Genomic DNA, 26391 nt, shown 5'->3' on the forward strand with positions numbered 1-26391 from the left:
TTTTTAAAACGATCTTAAAATGGATTCTTAAAATGGATTCCGTGGATTTTTCGTCGAAACAACCATTTTCTATGCAAAGCTGTCCCATACGCAATGCCTAGGGTTATTGGTATATTGGTTCAAAAACGAGAAAAAATCGTCAAGCCTATTTAATAATTCGAGATTGTTTATGATTGGATGATGTACGCGTAGCGTGCAGTATGCTGTAAAATCCATTGACCGTCGCTACATATATGTATGTACCTCGAGAGGAACAACGCGCATATACACTTCTTACCTGTACTTACCGAATCTTTGCATTCAAAAATTCAATCACCGTAACGCAACGAGGAAAAAGGAAAAATCAAGAAGGAGATCAAAGTCAAGATAAAGTGCGAGTTTCAATGTGCGTGCATCGTGTATTGTCTTTACTTCAATACTTAATAGTTTTGCGTTTTACTTTCTATTTCTAATACTGGTGTTGCTAAACATGTCAGTTGTTACCCTGAGTTTTTTAAAACGTATCCTTATATTTATCGCAGAAATAAAATGAAAGCAATCTCTTTATCTATCAAACTCCTACGATCTTTATTAAATATGCGACTAAAATGTATTGCTTTTTAATTCCATTAAAAATTCATGTAGTTGAAAGCAACACGGTAAAATAACTCATTGCTGTTTGAATAATCTGAAAGTATGTGTTACAATAAAATTATGTATAATCTTAACATCGTATAAAATGAGTCGCGATAGAAAGTATTTACCGCGAGAAAAGTTTCCATTGACATGGTCGCTACTTTGAAAGCTGTGATTTTGCTAAATACTAAAGTCCTTGCGAGTAAAAATTTATATAAATTATGACACTTTTTAGGAAATATATACCACATAGCCTCGCATCTAGATGAATTAATCGTCCATTAACTCTTAAAATATAAGAGTGCAAACGTTTCAGAAAAGTAAAGGAGATATTCTTACGCCGCGTTGTACACCTCTTCGCTGTGATTCAATAATCTTTGCCCGGGAAGGCAGAGAACGAATATGTGTGCAGCTTGCGCGAATGTAAATGATCCAAATCGTATCGTATCAGCTGCATTGCCTAGTTTCATTACAGTCTAAAAATAGTGAAGCGTTTATAGATTTGAATCAGAGAATAGTATTAATTATATAATGTTGTACAAATACTCGCTTCGACTCTTGCAATGCTAAGGCAGACAACGTTAAAGAACAATTGAACGAATATGGATTTGGCGAACAATGATTCGACAAGATTGCAGTATCTAAGAAAAATAAAATCCATCTGTCGGTGTGACGTGAAAGAAATAAACGGTATGAATGTACACTAGGATGGACCTTACTCAGCTTATTTGTCAAAAATTAATTTTGAGTTTTTTTTTTCAAGTCTCCCCTTAGAATAGTACCACTGGATGAATACGTAATCTACGAAAAATTTAGAATCGAACGGCAAATCGTGTCACGTTGATTTTGAAAATTCGTTTGTTTTTTGTGACTCGTTTCTACGCGTTGCGGTACATGGTAAGTACGATATATCTCACGTGTCTCAGATATATTATTGAATTTATCTTTCTTTTTTTATCTTTTTACGCAAGGGTTGCCGGCAGTCTCGCGGCGGCCAGATTAAGAAAACAACTAGCCTGAAACCGAATACATTGATGATATTCATTTTTAAATGAATTATAATAGCCGTTTCTTACAGTCTTGCATGTGCACGTTCTGCACGAAGTCGTTAAGCTCGCCCGATCTTCGTGTATAAACAGAAGATAAGCGGCTGGCGGTCGGTAACTAATACGATCTTACCCGTAGGACAAAGTTGCGTGTGGCGAGCCACGGGACAGAAATCGTTGAAATGTTTACTGTTGTGCACCGTCCCAACTATTTCTTTTAAGGAGAGCTATAGAGTTACTTCGTGCCTTTGTTAGACAAAACGTTCATCCCTTGACCGCGGCTACGTTCGGCGACCGGTTGTCGCCTCGAGCCCGAGCTCGCTATCATAAATCTCAAATAAATACAGTCAGATCGAATGACAACAATTTCTTAATACGGCTATGGTGGAATCTAGATTACAGTATTAAGGGATCTTCGCAAAGTTCCAAAGGGAAGGTTCCGGTGTTCTTTCATCTCCGACATATATAAATCGAATACATGTTATACAGATATATATATATATATATAAAATAGAATAGAACACATGATCATAGGGAGTTCATACTTTATATCGCCCATTCTTCACATATACATATATAATGCGCATATATTTTTAATTTCTTCAATTTAAGGAAAATTTACACGAATCGTTTTGTACGTTTCCAATTATTGATTAGAACGGGATCGAAACAAGTAAGAAACAAAAATGTATTTAATAAAGAAAAATGGAGAACAGATAATCGGTAAAAGATTGTTTTCTCATTCGACATTTCCAAACATTCTTACACGTGTATATGTATATTTGGTAACTGATAAACGACGTCATCCGTTATCGTACCGAGCATTACGGACGTGGCGCGATTCTTCTAGAAAACATTTTTCTATTATTATTATTATTATTATTATTATTATTATTATTATTATTATTATTATTATTATTATTATTATTATTATCGTCTATATCATTGCTGTTGTTGGTCCTTTTGGTTTAATCATCATCGTGGCACGTTTCAAAGTATAATCCCAACCTCTCCAACGGAACCATACGATACCTTTTATTAAATAACAGAAAGGAAGAAGTCTTTTGTCGTTAAACGGATAATACGAAACATAAATGGCTGGTTGTACGTGACGGCATTATTTTGTAAGCAACCATACCTTGTCGAGCGGTTAAATCCTGAGGATCGTTCAAATAAAGGCCGTTTAATCCTCGTCCGCACGATTTCCACCACCATCCGCCTTTTAGCATGGAAGCGCAGTTCAACGATGACCTATCGTTGTCCCTGTGTGAAATGAAATATCGTCTCGAACGAATAGTTGACTCTTATTACGATTAATCTATCCGATATTATCCGTTCTTGATTGTTTTTTGCTCTATGCTTTCACATAACCGAAATTGTCATTTCATGCATTCTAACAAATGATGAAATAACGTGTTACCTGTTGTACGTGGAAAACGGACTATTGTTCGAACCGTACCATGGATCGTTTAATGAGTCACCGGCATTTCCGTCATAACCGTCAATCTCCAATTTATAATATTCTCCTTCTGAATAGATTTTGAAGTGAGAGTACTGTGCGTACCTAAACGAAAGTACATACATATATATAATTTTTGTCTGCGCACGGATATACGAATGTTCCGAAACGTTCTATATCTCAAATGTGTAGAGAAAATCGTCTTTGAAATCCTCTCCGATCTATTCTACACAGGCATTAAAACGTCCGAACTTCGCATCCAAAATCAGTTGCAATTGTAATTTTGATATTTCTTACCTTTTATTACCTTCGAAGTCTTCGAGTTCCACCCGAAGCATGTAATCTTCGTTGTTAGTTAACATATATATGTTTTCGTTGCCAAGCCAAAACTCTCGAGCAGGATCACCAAAACCGTTTTTATAATCAGCCCAATCACGATTGAAATTTTCTCTTGGCTCGCCGAAATCGTCTCTTCTTTGAATAACCTAGGGAAAAATGGAAATTCTTCTTCGAATTATGAGATAAAAAAAGTAGGAGGATTAAATATCTTTTACCAACGAACGCGGTTGTTTATTGTACGCACAGTCATTCTTTTTCTGTAACGACCTAAGAGTATAAGCTATCGATGACTAGATTCTACATTGCGAAATATATTTTTTTGGGAAAAAAAAACCCCCCGTTCTATCACACCAGTTCTTTCTCGATGCATGATCCATACGGGTATATATACATATTATAGTATTTGGACGAATCTCTGTTTTACCGTCCAACCTCCTTCGGCGATATCCTGCTCGCAATAAACCTTGAGAAACCAATAGGTTGTTCCACGAATTTGAAGGTAATAGACACCGCTATCTCTCATGCCAGCATTTAACAAATCAACGCATGAATAGCCCTGTAACGTTAAACAAGATGTACATGTAGTATCGTGTTTGTAAGCATTGATAACGTGGAATAACGTTTTCTTTTTCTTGCGTAGATTTTTCACTCTGTTACATATTACGTACATAGATTTGTATTTTTCTCTCTTCCTACGATATTGTTATGTATATTTAATTTTTCAATTATACAATCGTATTGTAAAAACTACTTTTCTTTCTTTCTTTTTATTTCTTCTAGAAATATAGTATAGATTTTCAAAATTCCCATAAAGGAAGGATTAATAAAAATTTCACCGACAGAGACTTTTTACGAGCCGTATTCGAATGTTTCAAAGTTGATGGTTGTACGTGATGCATATGTGTGCATTATAGTGACTTTGTGTGTTATTTACAGTTTGACGAGACGCAACTTTAAAATGACCGTTTAAACGAAACATTCAGAATGTTAATCGACGTATTACGTAATAAATTTTTCAAATCTGAACATTTCTTTGTGTTATAGCACATACGATATGTACGTGAACGAAGGTGGGCATATACGTGGGCATGTCGTGTATTCCATAAGTGATATAACTATGCTGTGTATGCACGATAAAATGCGTATGTTTAGGATTCCTTCTTTCTCTCCCCAACACCGCCCCCCCCCCTTGTCTACACATTCCTTCTTTCGCATAGAAATACAGCAGCGTTGTTGTTACGTTTACTCTCTCGTCTTCTCCTGTTTCATCGCGTTCGTTCGCTTATTCGCTTACAGAGCCTTACAAGGTAACTAAACTATAGAAAAGAGAGAGGAAGAAAGAAAAAAGTATGTTTGGATAAAAGTCATGCAGTATATCGATTATTTCACTTTGGTTGGTTAAAAACCAAAGAAGAAATGAGAAAAATATAAAATACTATATAAAAACTGTTTCTAATTCGTTTGAACGGTGCCGATTATCAGTGATGTTAATTGGTACGGGCTGAGAATGTTTTTGTTGTTTATTACCTTAACATCTTTGTAATTAAGGAACGCATCGGTGGTAAAGGTCGAATTTGCTGGACTTGGTTTGTTTTTGACACTTGGAAATATAACACCACGATTTTTAGACGATGATCGCTGCGAACTCGGGGATAATGGGGGGCCTATTGAAGGACTGGCTGTCGAGTTGGAGAAATTAGTGGAACCAGCTATATTGCTTGAATTAATGAAATTATTGATCGATACGGCGTTCGACGAGGTCGAGGAAGACATGGACATCGACACAGACGAAACTATGGTAGTCGGATTGACCGGTGAAACGGTTGTTTCAACTGCAATGTCATCAGAGAGTCCAACGTATCTGTGAATCGAAAGAAATTCGTTCTACATGAAACATATTAATTACATAGCAATGTAATAATGGTGTTTCGTTAGTTGAACGTAGTATATTGTTGCTACACTTTCTACATATTTATTTATTTATTTATTTATTTACTAATATTCTTTTACATCGTTCTTTCGCGCATCATATACCTATGTATAATAATATATTTGAATATCTACTAACAACAGATGCAATCAACTCGAAATACGATTCTTTCACATTACACGAAACAAAAGATTTCTTTTCATCGAACGGTACAAAGCAAACAGATAAAGATAGATATACGTATGTACATTGTCTGTTATTATTAGAGAGAAAAGATTGTTTCTCGAAAAATGGAACGAAACTGACAACGTCGTAAATGCCTTCGGTTTCTATATTATTTCGTAACATAGTGGTGTATGATGATAAAGGCGAACGAATAAAATATCAAAGAAGGAAAACTAACCTATTGGAGTCGTATTCGACAAGGCGATCGATCGTGGGATCCAGCAGCAATTCCGCAGGTATTGGACGTTGAGCAAGGCTAGCTACGTCGTCCTCCTGCTTTCGAAGTCTATTCTCCACTCCTTCTAAATTTTCGATAATCTTATTCGTTTTCGATCTTAAATCCGCATGAATTTCACTGATCGCTCTTTCTTGTCTTTGCGTTTGTGTAAGTAATTCATCGGATTTTGGCAAGAGATCGTCCACGGAACTTTTCGTGCCAACCTGTCGAAAAAAGTATACATACCTATCTATATGGAACGCCGTCAAGTGGGCATGTAAAACGGCGCATGCGGTCATACAACATGATTAACACGGCCAGTAAACAATGAAATTAACAATTTAGTAACATCTTCTCAGCTTACCACGACGTTCCAAACTTCATCCATTTTCTCCGATACAGTCAACATTGGATATATTTGTTCGACGAGTCGATCGATTTTACTCTGCCTTGGCGGTGGCGGTTCGGTGGTTGTCGTTGTCGTTGTAACGTTGAACGCCGGTCGACCGTTCGTACTTCCTCTCACTAATATCGCATCGTGCACGTCACTCATCATGTTGTAAATAGTTCCCAAACGATCGGAAACCAAGTTTACGTGAAACTGTAACTTTCTGTCCATATTGTTGGTCGCTTGCCTTAAATTTTCTATCTCGATCGTAATGTGATTTATTACTTCGTTACTCATCGCTTTAGTGATTTCGATTACGCTCATACTGACTGGCTTTTTCTCGCTGGCTTCGGCATTTATGTCGTCATTTTGTAACAAGTTATTATCCAATTGATGTTTCAAATCGATCAATTTATTATCTATATCCGATACCTTTTGATCAAGTGACAATAATTTTTCACCAAGAGTGAAATCGGATGATGATGGATTTTCTCGCTTCTGATGGATTGCTTGTAACTTCGAGCCTGTTTTGTCAAATAAATGCCAATTTATACGATAAACTTGAACAGCGAATGGCAAACGTAGAAAGAAAAGAAGAAGAAGCATCAGCAAAAAGATAAAAGTATGGAAAAGAGACGAAGAGAACGAAAAAGGAGGAGGGGGAAGCGGAGGAAATACAGGGAAAGCAGGCTTGTATACGTGTGTACATATGTAGGTATATGTATGCATGCCTATAAAATACACGTAAATACAATTGTTAAGTAAACGATATAGATAAAAGAAAACCGGCTGTAAGTGTAATACAATTCAAAAGACAATTTGTAGTTACAATCCATGTTTGTTCTAACCGACTCGATCAGTCCAATATTTTTTTTTCTTTTCTTTTTTTTTCTATAGATACGTCTGTTAACGAATTTCTGTTTTTATGTATATTTACATTTTGTGTATATACATACATACGTACCGCTTCTGATTTCACTGTCGTTTTTATCATCGCTCCTTTTTGTCGAGTATGCAGATTCAGTTGAAGAAAATTCAATTTGATGAGAATTGAAAAGTTTTAGATCTAATGTTCGTAGCTTTGTAATAACCGCATCGGTTTTATCGATATTATCATTCACGCGTGAATCCAAAGCTTCCACTCTTCTCATCAAGTGTTCCACCGCTTTGTCCAAATTTTCAATGCGCTGTAATTTTGATTCCAAAGTCGAGACTATAACCTCGAAAACGTTAAAGAGGTATTGCTCTCTGAAAAAAGAAAGTACCGAAAAGTATTACGATCAAAGAATGAAATTCGTTTTAATTTCAATTAAGAAATTTTCATTTCACTCGATTAATGCGAAAGCAAGAATGTTCATCCATTGATTCGTTACATTTTAACTATCTCGGCAATTAATAGAAATTTCAAAATATGAACAAATTATCAAATTTGATTAATATTAGTTACTACAAAAAGCTACAAAATTAATCCATTTTCTTTAAATAAATTAAACGATACTGGTAATCGATACATCATATCTATAAATGAGGAAAATGTTGCTCTATCTTATATAAAATAGTATCGGATCTAAGATAAAGCTGAATCTGAAACAACTTGCACAGATGTATCCTTTCTCTCGTTACGATGTAAACTGTAATTTTACGCAATCCATAGGTAGGTCAACAGTCGTACTCTCCATGGTTATTACGGTCCTTTCGAATCTTACAGATCTGTAAACTTTATAGTGTAATGCCTAAATTTGTAGAATTTGTATTCGTGTAAAATATAACGGCATTGTTGTCACATTACTTTTACCACATGTACACGACTATTGAACGATAATCAACATACTTAAATAATTAACATACATGTCCATTATTAAGAATTACAACATATTTTCGTAAATTTTATCATTTATTCTGTTTTCGTAACGCACACGCGATATTCGTATTCGTATTCGTATTCGTGTGTGTATTCTCTGGTTTACTATTCGTTGAATAAAAATGTAATTTATAATAATAATTATATATAAATATAGTATGTAACATGCAATGATTATAGAATGTGGAATTATAGTAAAATATATATAGAAAGAAAATTGGCACGATACTATGACTCGCAAATATTTGCTCACTCGCTTTTACTCGAATATACAAATACGATAAATATACTTTGTAAGAAGAGTAGGAAAATATCATAATTATTAATTATTCGAACGGGGAGATGCACCTTACCAGTTTCAATGATTTTCAAATATATTACTGTCAGGATCATCATTTTGAACAATTTTTTCCTACGTATGTTTGGAGCCCTGCTCGGCTGTAGCTTCCGAGATATGTACATATTCGTAAAAATACCTTTGCTACCTTTTATCTTATCTTGGTATCGATTAGGTTGCTGACAGCATTATGTACCTTATGGGCATGATGATATTACATATACGTATGTATGCGAGTTTATGGCTCTCGCATAGATAAAGCCAAACTTGTACTGTTTCGCATTGGAGGATCGCTGGATAGATGATTCCTCCACAGTGAAAGTGAACTACGAAAACCGAAGAGTATTTACACTAGTACACTGGTGGATGAATACTCCGGATTAACGCTAACATATTCTTGGCGACTGAAATAGTGAATTGTTTAAATAATATATTAGAATCTGTTACTTTTTCGCTAATATTTCTTCTAAATATTTTCATGTAAATTACAGTTTACGTTGACGTTGTACACCTATGCTTAAAATACGGATAAATCGAAATTTTGTTCCTTTTTTTCTTCAAATTGATGAACATCTACGATTATTATTGAAATTACACATTGCACGTAAGAGCAATCGGCCGAGACCCTGTAGCCTTGTAATTGAAACGCTCGCTCGTTGCAAGTTTGATAGTCCTACGTGCTAGAAATGAAATTACTATCCTACGTAAAAATGAATTAAAAAAATTAATGACAAGTGACTAATAAGAATTGTTAGTAAGGAATACTTTTGAAATCCTATTTAACTGATTTGATATGATGAAACGAAACCTTTCATAATCGTAAGAATATAATATAATGAACAGAAGACAATCTGCTATATTTTTATACATTCCTATGCACAGTTGCAAGCGCCACAACAAAGTTTGTGAAGTTAACTTATGTTTACTTTATCGTTTCCGATAATAAAAATACTTGTGATACTTATCAGCTTCTTTCGGGTAAAGTTATTTTATTTTTACGATATAAAAAGTTGAGTTCTCTCTTTTAATTCTTTAGAATTACGACGTTACATTTATTAATGCCAGATTCATCGAGAAGCAATAAAACAAAGTATCTTCAAAAGGTCACATCCATCGAACCCAGTTGTTAGAAGCAACGATAGACTTTATGTAAAATTTTTGATCGAGAGACCTTTACAAACACGACGATACTGCTGCTGTAGTGCGACATGCTCGACGTATCGTCGACGGATTGTTCGAAAAATGGTTCACAATTTGATCAATTGTATAGGCAGCTGAGGTTAGTATTGCTTAAATGCGATCGATGGTCGACTATGTCCAATGTCGCAGTTACGATTGGCTGAATGAGAAATAAATATTTATACAAGTACGTATTTGCTGCTGACGAGATTTGCTTTTGACTGATTTCTTCACATATACTTGAACGTTTCTAACTGAAAAATGAAATTTAAAATGTAATTTTATTGTATTAATTTCTACTTCGTTGCAGATCAGCTATTGCCGATTCACCTACAAGTATATTATGTACGTATGATTATACAAATTATAATAATAAACAGATCTCGTGTTCCTAAGCCCAAAATCGTTCCCTTTACTTTCCTTCTAATTATCAAATTGTCGGATTAATATTTTATACTTTATCTATACGTAAATGCAGTTGTCTATTATAAAATTCTATCATCTCAAACGTATCGCGTAATGTTAATCCCTGATATTTCTTTTGTTTCAATTATTATGCCGACATCGTTATATAATGTTACCTTAAATAATTATAAGACTTTGTTCTTTCACGAATGCTCCTCTTAAGTAAATCTCAATAAGAATAATTGATACCATAAGCGTAATTATTATAGATATCGGTCCTTCGGTTCATAGAAAACAGAAAATGCCGTTATTCTTTCAAATACAATTGTATCATATAAGGTCCATGACGTTGCAAAAAAAGAGAAAGGTTACAATATAAACATACTTGATAGAACGCAGGTTTTAATTTAATTTATTAAGCTATAACTGTATAATTGTTTTACTTGATCCACATTTTTAACCAGCTTATAACGAAAATGGGCATGAATATCATCGAAATTACTCTAGTGTAAAAGTACTCCGCAGCGAAACCAACGGACAAAAACTAACAACGACTATTGAAAGGTGGAAGCGGAATTACAACGAGCGCTTACAACGGACGACATTCCACAACTGATAACTTCCGTAAGATTGAAAAAGAAAGGTAACAAATTACGAGACGAATACCATGATGATTCTAGCGGAACGACTAACGTTAGTAGATATAGCACGTGTATACTTATATGTATAGCCCCCCCGCCCCCCTCCGCCGTCCATGTATCCTGACATTTACGAATTTCCTATTACATCGTTCTACAACCTTCGTGTTATTCTTGGGCAACAGAAGCAATATTTATGGAGAACTAATATCGATAAAGTTGTTATGCATACAGGTAAGTAAGCGTAAACGTACATATAGGAGTGTTGCAAGGGTATCATCAAACTTGTAATGATTTTGTCTCTCGTCTTTTTTCGCGTTACAATCTATTTACATATTATGTTTATTTTTGGTAGAGTCTGACATTGATATATCTACTACCCGATTGGTATCGATCGCTTAGATGATGGATAATCCTGAAGACAGTGCGATGCAGGCTTACAAATAAAATGTTTACAGTGAAACTGTTAAAAATTTACAGTTCTAGAAAACTAGATTTAACTGATTTTTGAATATGTTTAATTTTCTTGTAAAGACTCAACATTTTGAACAACTTTTTCCTATACATGCAAGAGTCTGTCGGCCATAATTTCCCAGATATTCCGAGCAAAAAACTATCGATACCACCACAGTGAGTAGCACTGCCTGTAATAATTGTACGTTCGTGGCAGCGTATGCGCTCGTATTAGTTTCCAGCGACCAGATAGAATGACCTGACGGAAACCTGACGCTTATTCTCTGTTTATTGTGTATACCATATGATGTATACGAACGAAGGTGGGTCGAGACTGGGATACAGCACCGTGGCCCAACTACACATGGGAGGTTCTAAGAAATGTCTGTCTGTCTGTCTTACAATTCAATTAGAGATGAATATCAGCAATGTATTGAGCTTAGCTCTCTTAAAAACCAGTCACCACGAGGAGGTCGGCAACGCTTACATAAAATAATAACAATCGTTCTATTTTGTAAAATAATATCAATTATTTGAGTCATAAGTTATGACATGACAGGTATTTTTCTTGCAACCTCGAATACGCAATTGTGCATGGAACCTTTAAACTCACCCAAGACTCTTGCTCATAAACAGAAAATATCTGACACATATGCTACTACGGGCGGGCAACGGGGTACAAGACAGCTTTTTTACAAATATCTCTGAAAACAAAGTCGAGCTGGAGTGATATATATATATTAAAGTTTTTCAAAATGTTGATTTCTACCACGTATTCGAGAATCATCGAAATTGATAGGGTGAGCTTCTCTATAAATAATTACAAAAATCTTTTTACGCTTGCATATAAAAATATAGGTGTCAACAAGATAACATACAAGGTCGGATTTAATAAATCGATTCCGAAATAAGTCCATATTTCTTTATCGCAAATTAAAAATGTCCCGCTTCCGTGTGAAGTTGACAAACCGATTATGCGAAAATCAACAAACGGATCGATTCGAAATTTGGTACTTTATCTCGACATAACTATAGTACTTACTTATCTCACAGAGCCTTGATACTGCACGACAACTTTGACTAAAGTTATAAATGATTTATGAAAAATGTACTTTTTCGCACATTTTACTAATTTACAATATAAAAATTGGGCATGTCGTAATGCAACGAGTCTCATTTTACAGATAATTTTATTAACTCATAACTTTCTACTGAAACTTTTTCATGTACAACAAATAGCGTTTAAGGTATAAAACGATATGTGAAAAAAGGTTGTGTTTTTTTCGTTTAATCGGTATTTCTTTTATAAAGCATCGGAGGGAAAATTATTTCAAATTCGCTTTATATAATATGCAAAAATATTTTTACTATCAATTTGTTCCTGAAAAAATATTAATTCGAATGGACTAGAATGAAAACGCTAGTGTATATGCCAACTAGGTCATCCCATAAGTTCGTTCCGTTTTTCGAGCGGTTATATATGTTAAGATTGTTTACATACCTTTCAGTTTCATGAAAAAATGTAATCCCCCTATCGTTGTACAACTTCTTCCCATTTTTCAAGTGCATCGGTCCCTTATCGCCGTATGTTTATAAATCGATACATGAAATGTATACACAAAAGTCGGCACGAACTTATAGGATGATCTAATACATTAGAGAGAATATATGGTTGTTCGTATTTGTTGTCTTATACTCGTACATACATACACATGTAAATCTTACGCATGAAAAAGAGAATGATGCACGGGTGATGGAAGTCGTTGAGTTTTTCTCGTTGACTGTTCATACTATTTTAATATATTGTATTATATTATGCAATTTGAGTTTCATTGTCGAAATTGTATTGATCTTACGCGCCAAAAGTTATTTGAGCTACACAAAAACCAAACTGATCAACTTATTCAAGTTAATCAAGATTAAAGATTTGTTTTTGAAAAATAAAATGTTGTAGATGCTAAAACAAAACAATTTTCTAGACAACGGAGATAATCTCGGTGTAGCTTCTGCTTACCAGTTTAATTAGTCGATTAATTAATTATTAGTCGTGGTTTGTGCAGTGTCGTTAGAAGAATGTGTATCAAATACAAAAATTAACAGATTTGTTATTGTTGACAAGTACCTTAGCGATAAATGAAATGGTAATTAAATAAAAGAAAAGCTAGTTTGGCTAATATGTAATAGGCACGTAAGTGGAAAGCGAGATGAGAAGGCAACCAGTATGTAATTTCTAGAAAGAAAGCAAGGTTTACAATCAACGATCCGATAAAATTCATAAAATTCTATTACATAAGTGACAAAATATTCTTTAGCAATCCCGCTACTATTATTAAGAATCAAACACCTTTCGCGTTGTTCTGCGAAGTTACATAAGGGAAAGTCTAGCATGAACCCCAATAGAACGACAACACAAGGCGAGACAACACGACGACGAGGGATTTATAGTTGTATACTGCAGATTGTAGATGTATGCTGCTACACGCTGCACGAATTGAGAGGATGGAAAGAGAAAGCGAAAGAAAAAGGCGAGTATAAACCTGTTTCAGTACAATAACGGAAATTCTTGGTTCAATTTCTTACGATTAAAGTCGTCGGATCGAAGCATTAAACTTAAACCAATTTTATTTGAATCGCCGTTACTTTTATTACCACATTAGTTTTAAACAAATAACTCGTTTTCATTTCCCTAATATTAAGTGGTACAAATTTGCTACACAAACGAGCAAATCACAATTAAATTGTACTTGTTTCAGAATAACAAATTCCAGAAGAATTATTCGATTTTTTAACTTTTCACCACGCACGAAACACAGGAAAGCTGTACGGACTGACTGTCCGTTGGTCAACTACGATTAAGTGAATATGTACACGCTTGCGCGAGCGCGCGCGCACATACACGCGCACACACATATGTTATACACTATATGCTATTCACAAAATTAAACAAGAAAAAGAAATTAGTCTTCTCCAATATTTATCATCGATCAATCTATCGAATGAACTTAAGTGATACATGCCTGTCATCTTACTCTATTCTCAACTTTCGATCTTTACGAAAAAACAATGTTAATTAATATATTTTACTGTCCTTTATGCCAACTTACCTATTTCGTTGAGAATTGCGGCTAGGTATCGGTATCGTGTTTCCAGTGACGTTGCCTCCATTGTTACTAACGTTACGGGTATTACGTTCATCGGCAGAGGTCCTGGGTAGTCTAGGACTTCCAGCAAACACGATACCCAATAAACATGTGGCAAGTACTACAGCTTCTCTCATGATCGAACAATCGAAGAGAATGAAAGGAATATGAAAGATATGGGAGTGAATGGATATTTAACGGCAATGTCAATGGCGAGGAAGTATAAAAGGGAAAGGAGAAAGAAAAGAAGAAGAAAAGAAATAGAAGAAGCAGAAGAAGAAGAAGAAACAGAAGAAAAGATAGAGAGAACGGCAGAAATAAAGAACGGAACGAAGAAAAATACGCGATTTTAAAAATTCACGTACCCACGGCACTCCCGACGAAGATCACTTAATGTTCGGTTAGTTGTTCGCATGCAAGTTCTTCTTCTTCTTCTTTTTAAGCCGAACATCCATTCATTCTCAACGCTTATATATATGTACAAAGCAATAAGTAAATTCACCAACGATAATGTTTCTAAGTTGAAGATATATACGCGGGAATGTAAATGTTCTTTCCGACTGGAACAAAACCAATTTGATCGAAGCACAAATCACGAAACACTTGGCAAAGAAAACACAACTATTACAAGTTACAACAAACACGAAAAGATTTTTCTTTCGCCATTACCAATTTTAAATTGTTTCATAACAATTCGTTATCATAACGAATGTTCAGAGTAATCACAGCGGAGTTTATTCCCGATCCTCTTCGATGTAACACTTTGACCACCGTATACGCACCAAGGATAAGATGAGATGATAAACTTAAGCGAATCCTATACTTTTCTCATTTTTCTCTTTGTAACAAAATCATTACGTGTTCTGTTGGTTTCGCTCTATTTTTAATATTCGTTCGCCTTGATCGAAGTATACACGACCGTTGTCATTACTAACATTAACATTCCCTTGATGAAGACACACACACACGATAAATGAGTAATTAGTATAATCAATATCTCATTTCTGTACACTGACGAATAGAGATTTTCCGAGAGAAGCGGACGAAAAAGTTAAATAAACGTATTAAAAATGAAACAAAATGTATATGTCGGTGTGCGCGGTATACTATGTCTCTTAGAAGCGACTTAAAAATGAAAGACAAAAGACTGTGCGAAATTGTTGTATTTATATATGCGCAACTGTTCCACAGACAAAATCAGAACCATTATTTAATTCTTTTGAATCTCGATGATTAAGCGCACTTCGCACCGAATGTTGTGTATGACACCTGTTCCGTTTTCTTCCGATGATCTATCCGTTCTTCCGTTCTTCCTAGATATATAAGTTCGATATGAATTGAAACATAGACAAACTCTATGTCATATACGATTGTGCATCACCCTTCCTTATTCTTATGTTTTTCACTTTATTGTTCGTACGTCTCCTGAAATAACGAACAAAATACACAACAATAATACGCAATTATGCGCACCGTATTTTAAATACGATACAAACAACCAGACTGCCGACACCATAAAGCACCAACAAGTTCCCGATCACCGCTGAATAGTAAGAGTTACTTTCACGTACATACGTGTCCGCTTTGAAAGAGTGCTTGTACCTCTCCCCACTGATCTACCGATCATTCTGTGGTCTTTTTCCGTCCTTTCCCTCTGTAAGGCTATGATCCGATCTGAAACGGTTCGATCCGTTTGAATTCGTACTGTTCCGTTTCGTTGCAACTTCTTCTTCCCCTTCCTTTGCGTTGCCATTCTCTTTCTCACCCTACCTACCACTCTACCCCTTCTTGACTGATGTCGTTGCCAGCGTCACCAGGAGAAGTTCCTATCGCAGGAACAAGATGACGTCACTTATAAAACGAAGACATACATGTATGTGGCCATAAGCGAATACGACTGTCAGTCCCCATCACTGTTTTGCCCCTTCGCTTATTTGAGTAAATCTACAGTACGAGTTATTCCGTCATTCTATACTACTACTACTACATACACCATAAATACTGTTTTAATCCTTATTGCTGCCGTTCTTCGTGCTTCCAAACTTTCAACAGTTTCAACAGCCACTTTACTCCTACTTTTGACTTTCTGACAATATCGATTACAGTTGATTGAGAAACATACAGGGATAAACCGAACATCACCTGCGTATGATATATCAATTTTTAAATACATATCTATATCGTATCGATATCTATCTAATATCTAACGTATTAATAACTTTCATTTTTTTCGTAAAGATTATAAATCATCTTTTTATAAATCATTATTTATATTTTAATTAAATTGTCTTAGAGCATAGTTGGAACGAAGATTAAAATTACATAACTTAAACGCAAAAAGAAGATCAAGGAAACGACTATTATTAAGGTAAGCTAATTCAAAGGAGAAAATTGCTTTTAAATAAGATAAATGTTGTCAGTTATTTATAGCTGAGCTTTTATCTCGTATCTATACTCTTCGTGTGAGATTACAAACAAATCAAAACATTATTTTCCGAATCTAAGAGAACTTGTGTGAAATATTTCGAGAATGTCATGATCTTACGTTCTAAGAGAACGTGTCAGACTTTTCACCTTGATCGAGACGTCGATACAATTGTTGATCAAGAAACGAGAACAGGCATACTTGGTATTACTGTGAAATGTGCATTCCATGATTATCAGGGCGCATCGATGTGAAATATGCATTAAAATTCCAACGACAACGATGAGAACGAAGAAATGAAAAAGATTAAATAACGAATCTAATCAAAAGCGAAAAAAAGAATGCAATACAGTAATTCGGTGAATGCGATAAAGGAAAAAGTAACAAGATACGATCGAAAAGAAGATGTACAAGAAAAATAGTAAACCGACAGACTGACAATGAGATCGATCGTAATATAAAAATGAAAAGAGGAAGAAAGCAGAGAGGAAAGGGAAAAGTACATTATAAATTCAAGTATACATAGGTATCGTCACATATGTATGTATGGATGCATGTATGCATGTATGTATGTATGTATGTAGATCGGTAAAATTGTTTCGTTTATCGACACAAATTAACCGGAATGTTTCGTCACGGACTGAATACAGGATAGAGCTGATACCTGTCGCTGCTTTTACGTGTCCCATGTTTGGGGGACCATGTGACCTGTGAGGCGTGATATATTCCCTATGTTAGAGCAATGTAACAATCAGATCGATCATTGTATAAACGCTTAAGCACGCTTGTCCAATGTAATAGAAAATACTCTGATCTTTTTAAGTTGGTATTCAGTTGAAATTTGCGAGATACCAAGTCCCATATAATTATGTTACGTCTACTCTGTACTTAATCGATGCTTTTACAATCTAATACATATCGCACGGTACATGAAATATGAAACCTACGTACAAATAATATATGTAACAAAACATTCACAGTTCATATTTCATTTAATAATTCTAATGAGCATTCATAATCGTACATACATACAATAAGAAAAACAGAGTAAACATCTATAGAAATAGAAACAAGATTAGGATTTCATTTATTATGTCACTGTAACTGTAACTGTAATCTATATGGTCAGTATAGTATTTCAAATATACAAAATAATGACAATTTATCTTCCAACTAAATGGAACGTCACGATATATAATGCCTCGAATACAATCTACTAATGTTACCTTCTTCTCAATAATAAGGTCTTCGAGGATTGTTCTAAAAATAAAAGGGAGAAGAATAAACATTTGAGTAGTGGTTAAGTATATGAAACATAACTTTGGTATTCCGAAATTTGTTAGATGTTTGACAAAATTACCAAAGGATTAGGCCTAAATCTGTAGGCAAGCATCATCCTCTTTCTGTAGGCATCGAATTCATCGTCGTCCCTGGATACACCATCCGGTCTTTCGGAACCTAAACCAGCACTGTCGAATCTATTGGTGGCTCTATAGAAAAGATGAGAAATGTCGGTACAACATCGAAGATATTGGTAGTAATAAATAAAGTAGGAAATGGTCACAGATAGATCAAATAAAATGCTAAGGAAATTCAATAATACGGCAAACTTCTATCAAAGAAATAATTCACATGTATTATATGTTTATATGTGAAATCAACGCGAATATAATAAGTACAATCAGTCAGGAACTACTTACTTATTAATAGGTTCGATGCGACCATTGCCTTCGCTACCTAATCCTTGTCCTTCGCTCCAACCAAGTTTTTGTAGCATCTGAAATCCTAAAGAATCGCAAACTTTGTTAATTTGCTTGTCAAACATAACTTACTGACAAAAAGATACATATATATTTTAATATATGTAAGTACATGCACACGCAAAGAAAGGCAGGCCGCGTACCGATGTTATCTTCTTTTAGTTTGTACTCCTTGTAATCGCTAAGATCAGGTTCCTTCCCTTGCTTAACCGCGTTATATTGTTCCATAAATTTCTTAAGTTCATCCGGCGGCAAGAAATCACCAATATGATGTTTTCCTTCTGCTTGGGCCGTCAATTCTTCAGCCCACATTTGAGTAGCCTCCATTTCGGCAGATCTGAGTTTGTGTTCCCAAGTACCACCCTCCGTCTCTTCGTCACTATCGTATTCGTATTTGTGCTTACCCTGTGCTTCTAAACGTCTTACTTCTTCTCTTTTTCTTAATAAGTTTTGGTAGAGAAGATTTATCTGAATGAAAGTTAAAATAGACGGTGAGTGAGTTGACAGAAATTACATATAGTTGAATTAACAAAGTACTAAGCTCGATCTTAATCTTAAATCTTAAATGAACGCTTGAAATAAAACAATTTTAAAATAAACAATCTTGTCACCTTGTAATGATCTTCGGCTTTTTTCCATTGCTCTTCAGAGAGATCTAACGTACCAAAAGTTTGCCGAGCATATTGTATCAAGGCTGGATCGTTTCTTGATATTTTAGTTAACATAGGGTTCTTTGTTTCCGTACGTTGCACTTTTGGTGATGGAATTATAACAGCCGGTTGTCCAATTTGTCCAGGAATCGCAATACCTGGCTGTGAAAAGCCACTACCACTTTGCTGTTTATTATGACTGGTTAACGTGTTCATTTCTGCTACAGGCACCTTATTATCTGGATCACCCCATCGGCTACGTCTTTTTCGTTTACGTTCTTCCTTGTTGTCTTCCTTTGATCGATCTGTAGAATTGTTATCGCTCTCTCTCTCTCGTTTCTTTTCTGTTTAATGTACAAATAATTATAATCAATAATGGTAGAGAATGACACGATGTAAAAATAAATATACATTATATATACCTTGTGGTGAAACATGCTTGTTAGAGGTAGGACCTTGATCGCTATCGTCATTATCGCTGAGAGCTTCTTCCGGACAATAGAGTTCCGCGCCGGTGTTTTTATTTTCCTTAACGGATTTTTCGGCGCGAAATTTTGCCACCAATCCCCTGTACTGCATATAGGCTGCACTTTGCTTTTGGTGCAGAAACCTTGATTAAAACAAAACTTAAAACTTCTGACGAGTAACATAGTCTCCTAAATTAAATTCCTTTAGATTAAAAGAGACACAATAAAGAGAAAAAGAAAAGAAAAAAAAAAAAAGAATAAGAAGAAAAAGTAGAAGAAAACAGGTGTTTTATAAGAAAACAAATCGTATATTCGTATGTTCGTTCAATATGTCACGCCTTTGATTCGACAATTACATTGAAGAATTTAGGTATTGTCTTTATTTTATAAAAGAAATATTTTATAAACTAATTAGGGGAACATACTCTAACGTATGTTGTTTTACGGAGGATAAAATAGTAATTATAAATAATTGTAAATAAGAAATGAAGAAAGATATTCGCGTTTTGGACACACGATATATGTATGATCAAAAAACCTATTGGTTAAATTTTAATTACAATTTCACGTATCGTTATTATCAAATATTATCGATAAGATTTCGCTACTTGATTTGAAAGGAAGCAGAGAATGGAGAAGTGATACAGACAAAGCAATCATCGTAATACATTATATCTAGATGCTGTATCTAGTGCTTGAAATAGAGCAATGTTGTACAAAAAAAGACGAACGAACGATACGTAAGGTGAAATAAAGAAAATGTGATATGTGCAAATGCTACACGTATAAAGACACTATAGATGGGGACCAGAGAGGACAGTAGTTACCATAATTTAGGATCTTGGGCATTCTTCTCTCGTGCTTCTTGTTCGATTTCATCCCCACAGTCAGCGACGATGCGTGCCAGCTGCTCAGCCTCTACGGGACACACTTAGAAGCCTTTGTCAGACATGCGTAACAACGCTAAAAACTCTGGATTTTGTTTTTGTTTCTGTAGTGTAGAACACGTATTCGTCTACACGAATGATCAGCACGAATTTGCTTTTTGCAAGTTTCGTATTCGCCCACGCGTCTTGTATTCGGCGTATCGCGCGCGCGCATACGCATACGCACGCACACTTACATATTCTGGACTGCGCGAACAAGTAATCCATTTTACAGGAAATAACTTGTTCTTCGTAAATATAAACACGCGGCGATACGTCGAAACGAAGAAATAAATGAAAATAATCGACATATCGTACCTAGCTGTTCAGAGGCTTGTAGATCAGTCAATGGCCTCACTGGTGGTGGCACTTGTACATTAGGTGGTCCCATAGGTACCTGAGCGACTTGATTAGGAAGAGGGTAACTGGTCGACATTAAAGAAAGCGGCGGCCTGGCGTTTGGAATTAAGGAAGGGGGTGGTACATTCGGAGGAGGAATATTAAGATTGGGCGCTGGAATTGAATTCATATTCGAGGCAACATTGTGAACTGGTGGTGGAGCGGACATCATCACAGATGGTATTACATTTGATGGCGGGACGTTTGGGACATTTGGCACGTTTGACGCATTCGGTACGCTGACAACGATTGTCTGCGTAGCCGGAATCGACATTATGTTTGGTGGCATTTGTGTCATTGTTGGTAACATATTAGGAGGAGGAATGTTTGGAGGTGGTAAGTTCATAGGTTGTAATGGTGTAGGAGGTGGTACACCGCATTGCTGTCCGGTTGGAGCTAAGTGTCGTCGCGTGCTCGATTCTGATGACACCAATAATGTGGACGATAACGAAGATAATGACAAAGAAGTTGATGGCGATGATGACGGTAACGACGACGACGACGACGACGACGACGACGACGACGACGACGATGACGACGAGGACGACGTCGATGAGGAGGACGACGATGACGAAGACGACGACGACGACGACGACGACGACGGCGGCGGCAATAATGACGACGACGACGACGACGACGACGGCGGCAGCGGCAGCGGCGGCAACAATGACGACGACGACGACGGCGACGGCGACGACGACGACGACGACGACGACGACGACGACGACAACAATGACGTCGACGAAGACGACGACGACGATAATAATAATGTCGATGAGGATAATGATGACGATGATGACGAAGAGGACGGTAACAACGATGGCGTCAATGACGATGATGCTGAGGACGATGATGACGATAACGATGGCGACGGCGATGATGATTTTAGCAATGAAGGTAATTGTAGTGTTGTTGATGTCAATGTAAATGAAGAAGAAGAAGAGGAGGAGGAGGAAGAGGAGGAAGGGGAGGAATTGGGGCAACAGGAGATAGTAGAAGAAGTAGAGCAGGAAGATGATAATGAGAGTAATGGCGACGATTGTGGTGGTGGCGGTGGTGGTGGTGATGATAACAGCAATGACGATGTTGGCGACGTTGATGACGTTGGCAATGTTAATGACGATGTAGATAATAAAGATGCTAATGGAACGGTTGAAGGTGGTGGTGGTGGTGGTGGTGGTAAACTTTGTAAATTAGATGACATTGTCCGAGAAATATGAATATTTGGTGGGGGTACGTTGGTATTTGGTGGAACAGGTTGCACAGGTATAGGAGGTGGAGGTGGAGGTGGAGGTGGACGGACTGTATGAGGTGATGTTATTTGCATTCTTGGATCTCCAGATTGGTCATCCAGTCTAGGAAAAGTGCTACACATACTTTTCGGAGGAGGCATTTTTGATAAATTTGGAGGAGGTACATTGGTTACGATACTTCTCACATTAGGCGATGGTACACCTGTGAGATACGTTATAGGTTGAGATGCAAGGGGCGGAACAGCAGATAGATTTCCATTCCGAGAAAGAAACTGTTGATTGCTGTGCTGCATACGTTGATCGTTAGAAGTTACTTGATTAAACGAATGTCTAGCTTCTGGATTTTCAGATGCCGAACGTTTAGTAGGAGATGGACTTGAAGAAGAGTTATGTCTTTTGTCAGAACTCTTTTCCCAATGAGAATCCTCTCTCCTGCGGTCTTTCCTGTTTTCCCAGTCTTTATTTCTGTCGTTATTTCTTCTTCGTTCCTTATCCTGTACACTTTCTTCCATTTTTTCTTCTATCTTCAAAGGAAACATTGTCTCCTGTTTTCCTGTTCCCTTATTACTTGCAATTTTTTTAAATTGATCCAAAAAACTTCCGTCATTAGCAAATAAATTAATGGTTTGAGATATCACTGGCTTGTTTTCGTCTTTTCTGTAATGAAACATAAGACGTTAGATACAGATATAGATATAAGATATTATTAAATCAAAGTACTAAATCAACAGGTGATTATTTACAACAAATAAAAAATGACTAAAACTATTACTATAATACATAAATATTTCCATAACCCTGTCAGCTTATCAGTATTTTGAGATCCACACTGCAGTTTTATTCACACATGGAAACTAATTAGGTTAACTGTTAACAGTTAATACGAAAAATTACGAAAAGGGAACAGAAATGTTTTCATAATATCGTTCAATTTATTTACGCAATAATAAATATGAAATTATTCTGGAAGTGATATAGATCTACTTACTTGGAAGAATTCGTTTTATTTTCTATCAAATTCGGAGCTATCGTATTTGTCTTTTTCAAGTTTTCCACAGCTTCTTTTGCTTTTTGCTCTTGCATCTTTGCTTGTATTTCAAGCTTTTTTTGCTGAATAATTTGCTCTTGCTTTGACATTTGTGCAAAACGTTCATTTCGCGATGTTTTCGAAACGAACGGATCAGAACCTTTCACACCGCGGTACGCCATATTTATTGTATCGCAGACGACTCTTCAACACATTCAACGATACTTGGACTGGAAATCGACTAATAATTCCGGCAATCGCATCCACGTAGCAGCACTGGCGTATTACTAGCAGCAACACTAGCGCAACCAAGCTGCAGCCAATTCAACTTAAATGATAACAGAGTTGAACAGCGAATTATGTATGTGCAAGCATACTAAAAATTCCGATTAACATTATTATTACGTATGGGGTTAGGAAACGAGTTAAGAAACACCGCAATATTGTTGGCTTATATAGATTAACCAACATGTTCTTTGAATTATTATAAATATGAAGGAAACACGGTGTATGAAATACAGTTCATTATATGTACTATGCATACTGTTTACAATTTAGAGCATTGATCATTTTCAAATCTCGGATACAATTTTCTATGACATTAACATTTACAATACAATACTAATTTTAAGCGCTTGGAATCGATACAATTTAATTCGTTAATATTATCAGAGAGGAATCTTCATTAAATAAAATAATTATTAAAATATAAATTCAAAGTGGAAATCTTTGATAATAATTTAATTGAATTACAAATATAAATTTGCTTTTATGGATATTCTTATAAATTAGAAAACGATACAACTCGCGAATTCTCAAATGGTTCCAATTATAAATCACCTAATAATTATGCAGGCACGTGTGTATATAGGTACATACATATATGTATATTTGTATTAAAGAATTTAAACGAGTTTTCATTTTAATTAGTTCTTTTAAATATCATGCGAAATAAAATGTTATCAAATCGTGAATTGAGTTTATCGTTAAAAATAATTTTCATGTTGATATCTCTCCGTTGATATGAAAGTCATATAGAGACAACAAATGTGCGTGTACGTAATATCCGGCAATCGTCAACTCGTAACTATGGACACCGAAAACTAATTAATCTGATTATGTACATACGTGTATGTATTTCACGTAGGCTTACGAACGATCGCATATAGTGTACGGATCCAATTTGATGTGCCACATTTTACGCAATTGTACAATTGATTGAAAGAAGGGAGAACATATTATATATTTATACACACACATATATATATATATATATATATATATATATATATATATGCATATATATGCATATATACGCATATACATATTATTCTAAATTCAGGTTGACCAAATGGATGGATGTTTAACGGTTCTCACAAAAGAAGTATGCATGCAGTCGAAAAGCAACCAGAGAGTGTGTGTGCGTGTATGTGTGTGTGTAGGAAAGAACGATAACGCATATGGAATATCTAGACAATTATTTATAAAATTATTGATAATAATTTTTTAATAACTCATTCTATATGAAAATTTTGTCTACTTGTTCGGTAATGAATAAATTATACATGTATGTAGCATTCGAACGTTGAAGTTGGAGAAACAACTGAACAAGATTTCTATTCACGGAAAAAGATATTATTCGAAAAAGTTGAGTTATTCTGTTGTTTGATCAAAGCTAATTCGAAGCAGCATTTCGTAAAGGAAACAACCTGGGACACTGAATTATATGATTTTACAAGAAACATTGACAAAGCTAAACTTGAAATGACACGTATGTATATATGTATGTATGTATGTATGTTTTTACGTAAAGCGGATCATGCGTAACAACATTATGCATTTTTTCAATAGAGTGGGAAATTTTACTCGAAAATGAGAAATCAGACTCGAACCAATTTTTGCAAAGTATTGAATTAAATTGGGAAAAAACGAAACTCGGAAGGAAGAATATTGAAGAAAGTTTGAAACAAAAGATAAAAATGCGAACGTAAGTAACTTTTTATTCTTTCTTGTCAAGCAAATCGAAAATAAGTTAAAAAAACATTATTGTTTCATAGTATCTCAAATACGTGTTGTAATATGTATACTTAATACACAGTTTATTATATTATACCTAATAATATATCAATATAGAATAGAAATGAATATCTATACATACGTGTATGTATACATATACAATATATTGTGCAAGAATCTTACAATTATATTAATACGAAGTAAATATTTTAGAGCCAAATTCTCGTCGAAGTTGTCCGCTACAAATTTAAGGAACGAAGTACGAAAAAGATCTGTGGAAGTAGAAGTTGAGTGGTTCGATCTTCGTTTGAAATCTCTTGACGGAATATGTTATTTAAGAATGAACGATTTATGCAATGAACGGTAAAGAAGAAACTTCTTATTATTATCATTATTTTTATCATGTCTTTTATAAATGACTGTATGACGAACATTAGTTACATTTAATAATGTAATGCAATGGCACGCAGTTATAAAGCGAGAAGACGATGTTTGGATCAATTTGAAAAATACGACAGGAATATCGGATCGCTTTATGCGTATAAACTTAGTCTTCGAATCAGACGGGATCTGTTGAACAAAGAATATGTCATTCTTCAGGTCTGTACAATCTGTCTTTATATCTATTTATTACATATTATCGTCCGCGTTATCAAAATATTAGTGCTGGTTCGAAAGATTGTGAAAAATGAAACATTTAGAAAGTCATCCAAGCATACATATACGATTACAGGATCAGCTTGTTGCTCAACGTAGTTTATATAAACAATTAAAGGAGGAAAGCGAGTTAGACGTAAAGAGAGCTTTCTTAGCGAACGTAGAATATTTTCGTGCAAATCATGCAGCAAGAATCATTCAACGAAATTGGAAATTATATTGTGCACGTATGTCTTGGAAGAAAAGGAAAAGTAGAAGATTGACGCAAAATTGAATGGATTCCTATATTTCCAGGCCAAGAGATACAATTATCTTCTTGTATTACGAATATAACTGATGTGTGGTATTATTGAGCGAGAGAGATATTAAAGAAAGTAAAATAATCGATATATGCATATGGAGACATTTTATAATGGAAATCATTTCATATTTAGAGATGAACGACCGTTACGATATCTCGATAATCTCGATTATCTTTTTCTGTACAGCCAACGAATTATTATTCTTTGCAATAATTACTTATGGTAAATATCTATTGCACAAGAGTAATTTTAATGATACAGAGAATAAAACAGAAAA

General features: G+C 35.2%; 4 protein-coding genes across 9 annotated transcripts; 1 reads left to right on the plus strand and 3 right to left on the minus strand.

Annotated features, from left to right (window-relative positions):
• Positions 1 to 563: 563 nt before the first annotated feature.
• On the minus strand, positions 564 to 1108 carry LOC126915923 (odorant receptor 13a-like). Its single transcript, XM_050721075.1, has 3 exons — positions 955 to 1108; positions 744 to 876; positions 564 to 667 (listed from the first exon to the last, which is right to left on the minus strand). The coding sequence occupies exons 1-3, from the start codon at positions 1083 to 1085 to the stop codon at positions 617 to 619; spliced, it is 315 nt and encodes a 104-aa protein (XP_050577032.1). The 5' UTR covers positions 1086 to 1108; the 3' UTR covers positions 564 to 616.
• A 1081-nt stretch (positions 1109 to 2189) lies between these two features.
• On the minus strand, positions 2190 to 17579 carry LOC126915072 (angiopoietin-2). 4 transcript variants are annotated; one of them, XM_050719423.1, is made up of 10 exons: positions 14197 to 17579; positions 7184 to 7467; positions 6196 to 6743; positions 5793 to 6055; positions 4987 to 5320; positions 3884 to 4015; positions 3418 to 3605; positions 3082 to 3225; positions 2800 to 2924; positions 2190 to 2693 (listed from the first exon to the last, which is right to left on the minus strand). In XM_050719423.1, exons 1-10 carry the CDS (start codon positions 14367 to 14369, stop codon positions 2599 to 2601), a joined length of 2286 nt encoding a protein of 761 aa, XP_050575380.1. In that variant the 5' UTR covers positions 14370 to 17579; the 3' UTR covers positions 2190 to 2598. The 4 variants fall into 4 exon arrangements, with proteins under 4 accessions (XP_050575380.1, XP_050575383.1, XP_050575382.1 ...); XM_050719426.1 differs by having other exon boundaries at positions 13673 to 14332; XM_050719425.1 differs by having other exon boundaries at positions 13630 to 14332.
• A 142-nt stretch (positions 17580 to 17721) lies between these two features.
• Positions 17722 to 23398, minus strand: LOC126915062 (YLP motif-containing protein 1-like). Of its 3 annotated transcripts, XM_050719402.1 has the most exons (10): positions 23101 to 23395; positions 20779 to 22769; positions 20362 to 20464; positions 19490 to 19677; positions 19299 to 19411; positions 19029 to 19229; positions 18561 to 18885; positions 18358 to 18442; positions 18018 to 18147; positions 17722 to 17917 (listed from the first exon to the last, which is right to left on the minus strand). In XM_050719402.1, the coding sequence occupies exons 1-10, from the start codon at positions 23319 to 23321 to the stop codon at positions 17891 to 17893; spliced, it is 3384 nt and encodes a 1127-aa protein (XP_050575359.1). In that variant the 5' UTR covers positions 23322 to 23395; the 3' UTR covers positions 17722 to 17890. The 3 variants fall into 3 exon arrangements, with proteins under 3 accessions (XP_050575359.1, XP_050575357.1, XP_050575358.1); XM_050719400.1 differs by having other exon boundaries at positions 19029 to 19411; positions 23101 to 23398; XM_050719401.1 differs by having other exon boundaries at positions 19029 to 19411; positions 20362 to 20452; positions 23101 to 23394.
• A 1092-nt stretch (positions 23399 to 24490) lies between these two features.
• On the plus strand, positions 24491 to 26391 carry LOC126915370 (uncharacterized). Its single transcript, XM_050719973.1, has 6 exons — positions 24491 to 24523; positions 24715 to 24910; positions 24991 to 25126; positions 25369 to 25518; positions 25626 to 25755; positions 25889 to 26391. The coding sequence occupies exons 1-6, from the start codon at positions 24491 to 24493 to the stop codon at positions 26084 to 26086; spliced, it is 843 nt and encodes a 280-aa protein (XP_050575930.1). The 3' UTR covers positions 26087 to 26391.

This window comes from Bombus affinis, chromosome 4 (assembly GCF_024516045.1).
Source record: "Bombus affinis isolate iyBomAffi1 chromosome 4, iyBomAffi1.2, whole genome shotgun sequence".
Lineage (NCBI taxonomy): Eukaryota > Metazoa > Arthropoda > Insecta > Hymenoptera > Apidae > Bombus > Bombus affinis.